At 45.5% G+C, this 9,290-nt stretch overlaps 2 protein-coding genes across 3 annotated transcripts in view; one reads left to right on the top strand and one right to left on the bottom strand.

Moving 5' to 3' along the window:
• LOC108579972 (arylsulfatase J) overlaps window positions 1-2,428 on the top strand; it is a 10,504-nt gene extending 8,076 nt beyond the window's left edge. The window contains exons 6-8 of the mRNA XM_017943653.1: window positions 286-552; window positions 1,910-2,183; window positions 2,250-2,428. Of these exons, the coding sequence (XP_017799142.1) occupies window positions 286-552; window positions 1,910-2,183; window positions 2,250-2,418 (710 nt within the window). The 3' untranslated portion in view covers window positions 2,419-2,428. The remainder of the gene's footprint in view (window positions 1-285; window positions 553-1,909; window positions 2,184-2,249) is intronic.
• A 1,781-nt stretch (window positions 2,429-4,209) lies between these two features.
• Window positions 4,210-9,290, bottom strand: part of LOC108570529 (uncharacterized protein KIAA0930 homolog) — an 11,148-nt gene continuing 6,067 nt past the window's right edge. Inside the window, exons 3-9 of one of the 2 annotated variants that reach the window (XM_017932440.1) lie at window positions 9,277-9,290; window positions 9,081-9,180; window positions 8,675-8,980; window positions 7,557-7,754; window positions 6,663-7,238; window positions 4,436-4,585; window positions 4,210-4,339 (exon numbers count right to left, since the gene is read on the bottom strand). The exon at window positions 9,277-9,290 is cut by the window's right edge and continues 241 nt beyond it. In XM_017932440.1, coding sequence (XP_017787929.1) covers window positions 4,299-4,339; window positions 4,436-4,585; window positions 6,663-7,238; window positions 7,557-7,754; window positions 8,675-8,980; window positions 9,081-9,180; window positions 9,277-9,290 — 1,385 coding nt within the window. In that variant the 3' untranslated portion in view covers window positions 4,210-4,298. The remainder of the gene's footprint in view (window positions 4,340-4,435; window positions 4,586-6,662; window positions 7,239-7,556; window positions 7,755-8,674; window positions 8,981-9,080; window positions 9,181-9,276) is intronic. The other variant, XM_017932515.1, reaches the window with a different exon arrangement.

The following is a 9,290-nucleotide window of genomic DNA, read 5'->3' as shown; positions in this document are numbered from 1 at the left end:
TCTTTAAGTATTCTAATTTCCTAATTTTTAAGTATTCTAATTTCTAATTTTCTAATTTTTAATTATTCTAATTTCTAATTTTCCAATTTTCTTTATTCTAATTTTCGGTTTAATTTATAAGACCGAAGATTACCAAACGTAATTAATCTCCAATACATTAACTTCTCTTGCCTAATTCAGTACTGAAACACTAAACAACTCACCCCGAGATTCATAGTCAGCCAAAAAATTATAAACAAAGAGATTCATTGTTTTTAGAGATACTAACCACTCGATTTCAATCAGGCGGCGTCAGAGGAGCTGGTCTAATATGGTCACCACGACTAGTCCACCCCGGAAGAATCAGCAGACAGATGATCCACATCAGCGACTGGTTACCAACGCTCTTAACAGCTGCAGGCGGAGATCCGTCAAATTTAACAGTGGACGGTATAGATTTATGGCACGCGTTAAGCGAAGACACGGAATCACCGCGAAAAGAGGTTCTCCATAATATCGACAACATCTTCGGCGTGGCGGCCATTACCGTTGGCGATTGGAAGCTCATTCAGGGTAAAAAGTAATTGTATTTTTATCAACAGAGGATTGCAGTCTATTCAGACTCTATTTCAAACTTGATCAACACGTTCACTGCCACGCCAGAAATTTACATGTTTTGCTCAGGGGGCCACAAAAAAATTTTCTTTACTCTAAACATAGTATTATATTATGCTTGTAAGGAGAATTAACGAATTGACGCGTATTTGATAGAAAAGACTTTATTTGCTATGGTGTAGGTTGACTTGTTTAGAACGCCACCGTTCGACTTTTTAACCAAGACTGGCTTTCCGACTAGGAAATGTGCGTTGCCAAAGGCCTCGAGGGTTGGTGCCGATGCTCGTGGCGTCGTAGTCCTCGGGCCCGGTATCGCCTACTCCTTTTACTCTAAACATCCGGGCCGGCCGCCTGAATGCCCGTCTCGACGGCGCCCTCGATTTCTCTTACATGCTTTATGTCGCATCGAGGCCCTTTTGCGATGCTCAAAAGAAATCTTGGATAACTAATTGGATATCTATTCTACTGGAACGTAGTAGAACGTGGTCGAGCGCAAATGGTGAAGTCTCGATTTCGGTTGACTCTAATGACGGGCTCTGATGTGTCTCCTCGAACGGCTGGAGATGTATGTGTTGGTCACTCGAGAGAATTTTTGCGAATCTCGCTCGATCGCCGATTTTTTCTGGAGTCCGCGGTGACTCCCCCGACAAGTGCAAGAAGGCAGGCTGATTGGTTTTTCACGAAAGTACAAATTACCAATCAACGTGCTCCTTAAGTGTCACCCACCCTTCCATTGCGCCCTTAGCGCGCTTTTCCTTCGAAGGAGTGCCAATCAACGTGCTCCTTAAGTGTCACCCACCCTTCCATTGCGCCCTTAGCGCGCTTTTCCTTTGAAGGAGTGTGCGTGGAATCTTCGCTGTCCTTCGGTGACGCGTCGGAAATTCCCGCCAGGTCAACCCCCGGCCGAGAGTGCCGTTATACGCACGTGTGGATTGACCCTTCAGGAACCCTGGTTTATGACACGTCTTCGGTTATGGAGAACGCGGACAAGGCATTGTTCTGTAAGAAATTACTTATTTTTTCGCGGAGCTACGAAGCGTCTTTGTTCTCAAAAATAACCTTCTAGCGCGAGACTTACACACTTACAGTCTAGTCTTACACACGTTTGAAATATTTGCAATCACACGTTACAAATTCCAAATAATCTCCAGTTAGCTATCACGTTCGAAATTTTCAGTCGACGATATTCATTTTATTTGAATTACTCTAAACATTTAAGAAACAAGCTCCGGTCACAGGTGACCAACGTGGCAGTCAACGTGTTCAGACTATATTTCTCGTTTTTCTTCGATCTTAACACATCGTACCTATAAAGGGTCTACGTACAACGGCCAATGGGACGGCTGGTACGGTCCATCGGGAAGAGAATGGGTCTACGACATTGGAGGAGTGATTGGTAGCACATCTGGCCGAGCTGTGGTTAGCTCAGGCTTGACCCTGTCGCCAGAAACGATTCGTCAGCTTCAAGAGGACGCCATGATTAAGTGTCCTCTGAGGAACGATAGTCTGCCACTGTGCAAGCCTCTCGAGAGGCCGTGTTTGTTCAACGTCCGCCAGGATCCTTGCGAAGACAATAATCTCATAAACGAGTAAGTGAAATTGTTCCTGTGATAGATGGTCACCATAAGAAAAATGTCGAATAAATGATTTTCAAGGTATCCTGCAATCGTGAATCGCCTTAAGGAGGAGTTAGCTAAATTAAACGCCTCCGCGATATTACCTGGGAACCTTCCGTGGGATAACAGAGCTAATCCAGACAACTGGGACCATACGTGGACCAATTTTGGAGACTACTTGAACGTGTTTGAGAATAATGTCAGCTGAAGCTGTAGGAAGAGGAGAGTAGGTAATGGAATAAAGTTTACCAAAGTATTATATATACGTTTGTAGCCTCGCAATGTTTTTATAGTGGCAGGATTTTGCGATTAGTGGACCTCGAAGGATAGCTTTATTAAAGGTATTTGCTCTTCGTCGTAGTGTATCTGAAAAAGTCTTTATCTCGCTAGGTTTTAGGGCGTGTTAATATCAGCGGTTCGTGGAATTAGGAACGCTTTACTAACAATAACATTCGTTTATTTCTAATATGACATGTGTCTAATCTCTTCGAGGTCTCGAGGTATTCTGTCCAGGATCTTTAGTTGTTCTGCTTGATGGATTGTTCAGCTGACCAATTAAAAAGAGTTCCCGCTCTCTGATTGGTGCTCGCTAAACCGAAGCATGAGGAAGTTCCACTATATTAGTGGAGTAACACGAAGCACACACCATTATCGGCGTGTCTTCAGATCCCTGATGAAGCTAGCTGCAATGCTGGTGAAACGTTGGGACAATAATTCCTTAAGGACACGGTCTTACACCCGGATGCTTCAATAGCTTCCTCGGTCGTCCGAGAAAATTCCCTCCAAGTCGTACGTTGGAAAGATAGAAAAGTGGGATCTAGGATTGTCCGATTGGGCCGGTTTCCCGATTGATCGCAACGTCTACAGGGCACGTATGTCGTCCGGTAAACAAGACCTGCAGGACGTCGCAACAAAGAAGGGAGGAGGATTGAACAACGCGTTGTTCATTCGAACGTCTTTCATTTCTCTAGGAGTAGCGTTCCAGAGGTGAACAGCGCGATGCAATAATCGACTGACTGATTGACTGACTGCGAGTGACCGCGGGCGACCCGACGTCGTATTTTACAGTGTCGTCGAGGTAACTCCGGAGATCGTTTAACGTACTTTATTTATGATAACGTGGGTAGAGACAGTGGCGCGTTATCCTATGGGCAAAAGGGGCAATTGCTTCCACCAACGAGGGGGCCTCAAACCAAACTTTCATAACCTCGTTCACTGTACATGGGGCCCCCAAATTCAAATTTGCTCGGGGCCTCATGAAGCTATAATGCGCCACTGGGTACAGAGTGACGTTCCTTAGATTCTAAAACTTGAACTAAACCTCTCTTGTTTGGGCCCGGTATTTATACGGGGCCCTGGTGGAGGGGATGGATGCTATGGAATGCGCGTGGGGTAGGGAAATTTGGGAAGAGGATCCGGAAAAGCCATCTTGGCGTCGGTCTGGAATGCAGGGAAGGCGTCCTAATGGATCGGGCGGAAACTCGCAAGGGAAACTCATTCGCATACCACAGATTGGGTGGCGCCTGCCGCGACAGTAGAGCTTAGGAACGAAGGAAACACTTCTGGAAGGATCCAGGAGTCGTACCAAGGAATTTGGCTTATCGTTTGGTAGACCGAGTCGCAAGTGTTGTGAAAAATAGCGATGTAGTAGAGCAGTGCTAGAGTGTTGATCAAGGAGTGATGGGTTTGACCTAACAGCACGAAAGGTCCTTGTTCGGAAAACGAACCCATAAATCCTAGGTCCCTCTTTCGACTGCGTGTGGGCTTACAATGCGTCAATTGAGAGAAAGTTGTTGTTTTCCAGCCAGACCCAAGTCCATGAGAAAATACAATACTTGACTTTCTCAAAAATGGCTCTCTCCTGTGACGACGCAGCGTAAGCCTGAACACATCCTTTCTATTCGTTTGAAACGACTTCTATGAGCAATGAAGTAACTCGCGAGGGATTATAAATAGTATTTGGTTTATTTCTTAATTTATACACTTCGATCTTGTTGGGCCACAGTTCTATCCAAGTGCGTACAAAGTGTGGGACAAAATGGAAATGGGAAATCCGTTTAAAATGAAAACGGAGTGCACTCATGTTGGCTAGAACGTCAGAATAGGTCCTTCTCGATGATCGAGAATATCTGAAACAATTAGAACATCCATTGTTTTTCCTCCGATTCCATCTGTCGAACATTAAAATTCCACTTAATCGAAAGTTTCAATCTATTCTAACGTACCTTTGGCAATGCTCCACCAGGGCAACGTAATGTACGTGAGAAACGCGTTCAGTGGAACGGATTGGGCTCGTCTGGTCTCCTTCCAGAAGTGGAAAGTCTGCGTGAATCCTCTCATGGTCCACAATGGATTGTACGCACCGTCGTCCAGCTCTGTCGACACACAGACAACGGGTACTGATTATTCAGAATGACTGTGAGTATCGATCGGGAGGCTCGACCTATGGCTAAGATCCTGGAATGATTTGTGTCGACCATTTGGACGTGGACAATTACAGAGAGGACGATAGTTAGGACGATGCGTGGGCGAGGGAATATCGGCGAGGATCAAAGGGAACGGGGACGTAGGTAAATTGCAATTAGAATTCATGATATACGGGAGAGCTGAAGTAATTGGTTTGCACGGGGTGAACAACAGGTGTAACACGAAAATATGTAGAGGTGGTACAATGATACACATTAGCTACAGGTGCGCAGAACAGATAAACACGAACAGAGGGATGCACTAAATTCTTCTTTCTGCAAACAGCGTTGAAATGTTCATTTTTTTTTTTTTTTTTTTTTTTGGGGGGGGCTTTTCTCTATTTTACACTTCATTCGTGAGATTTTCTTTCGAATCTATTCTTTTGTTTTCCGAATAATTGGACGCTGTGAAGCAGAAAGAAAGGGTGAATCTTTGTTTGTTTTTTTTCGTTGCTACCACACGAACAGTTTCGCATTCTACGATTCTGTCCATTTGTTCTTTATTTTTCTGTTTTCATTTTTTTTTTTTTGTTCGATTCTATCGGTGTCAACGAATGCTTGTTCCTCATCGTGGATGACTATGTTTATACCGGTGGTGAAACTCACGCGATATATACGCTTTTCTCCGTTACTGTTTTTAGGTTTTTTTTTTGTCAATTTTTTTCACGACGTCGTTAACAATATTAATCGTTTCCGTCAGAAACCACCACCAGCACTACGAATCACTCGTCGATTTAACAGTCTCAGATCTCGCATCCCCGTTGCCACAGTAATTTCACCATCCTCATAAACACAGTCATTGGCCGAGCATGGTCGTACGAGTAGAGTTTGCATCTCTCCCTCGAGAGAGAGAGAGAGAGAGAGAGAGAGAGAGAGAGAGAGAGTGAGAGAGAAATGAATGTACACGATAGGCAGGGATTTAATAGAATGGACAACGTTTGACTGCTGCCTTTTTTCTCCGAGCTGCTCGATGAACGACCGTCGTCTTATGTATTTACAACTTTCAACTTTCTTCCAATTCGTGCAAATAAATCCTCCTCGAAAGAAATTACTCTAATTCCTCGTTTGGATAAATTGTCTCTAAAGAAAGGACACTCTAAGATCCTTCTAGGATAAACGAGAAATCTCTATGCGCACTGACGTTCATAATTATTAAGACGTACAATATAAATTACGTTTACTGTTATATCACGAGGTTCCAGGCGGAATATACATTTTCTAACGAGTGTTTAAATTTGCTTAATATTCATTCTCCTAATATTTACGAACATGAGTGCACACCACCTTCCGTCATGCTTCAAACCTTATCACCCAACTACCACGTAAAATTACCATCTCCCTATCTCAGAAGATAAACTCATTCCTATAGATCCACCGTTTACGAGAACTCTTGGAAGCACTCGATATCAAAATCCACTTCACCGTGTACCATTCGAGACGCGTCTCAGAAGCCGCGCCGCGTGTTCCGCGTTTCTTGGCAAGAATTCTTGCACATTTTCAATATCAACAAAGTTACTCGTTTCTTACATACTCTATTTCATAGTTTCAATATTGTAGGAACCAACGACGGAAAAATATTGAGGGACCCCAACGGGAATCGAACCCGGGACCTTCGCGGCTTAGCAAGCCAAGGCTCTGCGCGCTACGCCAACCACTCCCTCTCCATTCTCCCGCGTCGGTTTCCCATTTTTTGGGTATGGATGCTACAATATTTACAAGCTCGAAAAAGCTAAAAAATTTGTACATATTCACTTGCTCAAAAGCTAATCGTTACTTCGAAACTTTTCTCGTAAACGGTGTCTACACCCTTAACGTTTCCACAGAAGAAGACCGGTCGTTCACAGAGCAACTCGCCACCGCTAATCTCGCGTGTGTGTACGTATGTGAGTGTTTGGCGGCGTGATCGTAACATATTGTATATAGATGATACGGTGAAAAAATGTCGGTGTAGAGGTATATATGTGGAGGGCGGGGAAGTAGAATTTACCCTGTGAGCCGGGGCGGCGTGGGAGCTCGCACCAATAGTAGATTGCTGTGCCGTCTGGTGTGACTCGATGCGGCGGAAGTGGGTTGCCCGCGAAGCTGCCCGACAACGCTCGTCTTCGCCTCCTTCTCGGCAGTGTGGCGCTCTGCCTGTGCGTTGTCAGGTTGCCACGCGTGATACGCGAGTTCGCGTTTTTATCTCTCAACTGCTCCTCGTTTTTGTTCTTGTTCCGACCGGTGTAGTAATCCTCGTGCTTGAAACTAGTGGAACGCAACCCTAACCTACGACGCCCGTCTATACGACGCACCCTGACCACTTCGTCGTCGCTGAGCCTACGATGCTCCTCGTCGTTCTCCAGGTTGTTCATCCGCTCCTGACTGATCTGCCCGGTGCTGTACGGCCTACGTTTCCGGCTATTGTCCGGCTCGTCGTATCCGAGAGGCAGTTCCTCCTTGCCGTGCACCAATATCGCGCCGGCGTCCAGCTTCTGTCTGACGTTGTCGTCGGTCAAGCACGCCGCAGCCGGAACGAGTATCTCGCTACCGACCTCGATATGGTTGTGCTGGTGATTTTGGAGGCCTGCTACGAGACAATATCCCATCGTTCGCCATTTTGTAAGCTTGCTCTTGTCGTGTATTTCCAGCGATTTCCATTTTTCTCGCCTCCCTTGTGTCTTACGATTTTCACTTTTGCTCTATTTTCAGTGAACGGAGATTGATCCATTTTTTCAGAGTCTCTTCCGTCTAGATTTCTTTCATTTTTTGATCAATTTTGGCTAAAGGTGGTATTTCGTGATTTTCTCTTTTTACAACGTCGAGAGTGATTTCTTTTTTGAAACTTTGGCTAGAGTATGAGAGACGAATGGAGATCGTCAGGAACACGCAATAGCAGGCTCACCGTGTGTCTCGTGGTAAGCCTCCTCGCGACTCGGCGAGGAGTCGTTCTCGTTTCCGGCACGCTCCCGGGAGTTACGTTGCTTTTGCTTCGGGCGTGGTTGCCTGCCGGGAAGAATGGGGTCTCTTCGTCGTCTGGCGTTAGGACTCCTGTGATTTCCTGGTGAGCCCCGGCCGCCCCAGCTGCTATCCTGTAGGTCGGCTACAAAGGAAAGAGCCGGCATGGCACGTGACACAGATTAGAGAACAAGGCATTTGCTGTTTTATTTATTTAATTTTTTTAATTGATTCGTTTTCGTTTCTATCTCTTATTTTTTTATTATCTCGTTTTTCGTTTCGTCCGATTACTCTGTTGCGTGAATTTTTTATTATATATATGTATTTTTTCGATTCGTCCATTTTCGTGACAAGCGTATGAGGTTCGCGTGTGGTGGTGTTTGGTGGTGGTGCTCTACGGTCGTCTCTCCTCGACGTGTCTCTCACCGTGTTACTTTTTTCGATTCTCTGTTCGTTTCTCTGCGTTCTTTCTCTTATTTCCTTTTCGAACAATCGTCCGCGAATGTAATACAACTCTGCGTCTCGTGGCACTGACTGGTCTGAAGGAATACAAGAGAGTCTTCGCAAACACAGAATCACGAGGAATAAACCGCCTCTGCGACCATTTGTGCAATCTCGAACGAACCTTTTTCTCTACATGTTACTTTTGTCTCTAATTAGGAATTAGTAAATCGAAAATAGAAGAATCATACGGAACGCATGCAACTCTCGCGCGTCTCTCGAAACTGAACGTCAAACTCTTCCGAAACCCGGATAAGGAAAGAAAAAAAGATATACCACGACGGAGTATATATTGCAACGAAACGATTCGATCGTCGAGATCGTCGGCTAAGAAGGTTCAACTAGCTAGTCAAGAGAAAGAAATATGTGCAGAATACACAGATACGTAACACAACAGCATGCACAGTCGATCCTGAAGGGCGCAGGCACAGAAAGAGAACAGGGATGAGAAGGTAAAGTGAAAGAAGAAGTGTCGCCGTTAAGTTCTCCCACGAGCTTCCATCCCCCATCTTCGTCGACGGGCGTCGTTTTGTTTTTTTTTTTTTCAACAGCGTTTCTAGTTACCGTCACGAACGTCTCCAGCTTCGATCTCGCTCAATCCGTTCGCCATCGAATCCAAACCCTCGTTCTCCGACCTGGCCTTGGTGGCAGCTGTGTCCGGCTTCGTTCTCCATCCGCCGCGTACGAAATTATTCAGGTTTGCACTTGGATCGGATAGCCTTCGTTGATGTCGATACATGAACAATTCCTCGGCGTCGTCCCAGTCGGCGTCCCAAAGCGAATCGGTGGCGGAGTAACCGGGTTCCGAGGTTGGTGTCTCCGCTCCCGAGCCTTTCGGTTTCGTCACAGCCATCTCTGCGTGTCCTTTGCCTGGAAAATAAGGTTTCGATGGATTTTTGCTTTTTTCTCTTTTCGGTTTGGAAGAGATGAAGATCGACATCGATAGGTATTTTTTCGATAATCGTCGTACCATGAGGTCCCTTCATTCGAACGAATTCTATTCGCTGCGAGGCCGCGCCGGAAAACAGGCCAAAGGTCATGCGTTGCGCCATTTTGGTGCTCAAGCTGGACTGAAAGGTCGAAGCGTTGGGATTGAAGTAATTTGCGAGTGAACGTGAGCTGCGTTGAATAATTTGGAGTGAAGATTACGATGGGGAGAAACGTACCCTCGCGTCGTATA

This window comes from Habropoda laboriosa, unplaced genomic scaffold (assembly GCF_001263275.1).
Source record: "Habropoda laboriosa isolate 0110345459 unplaced genomic scaffold, ASM126327v1 scaffold10, whole genome shotgun sequence".
Classification (NCBI taxonomy): Eukaryota; Metazoa; Arthropoda; class Insecta; order Hymenoptera; family Apidae; genus Habropoda; species Habropoda laboriosa.
The sequence above is the reverse complement of the archived record's forward strand: the minus strand, read 5'-3'. Positions and strand labels throughout refer to the sequence as shown.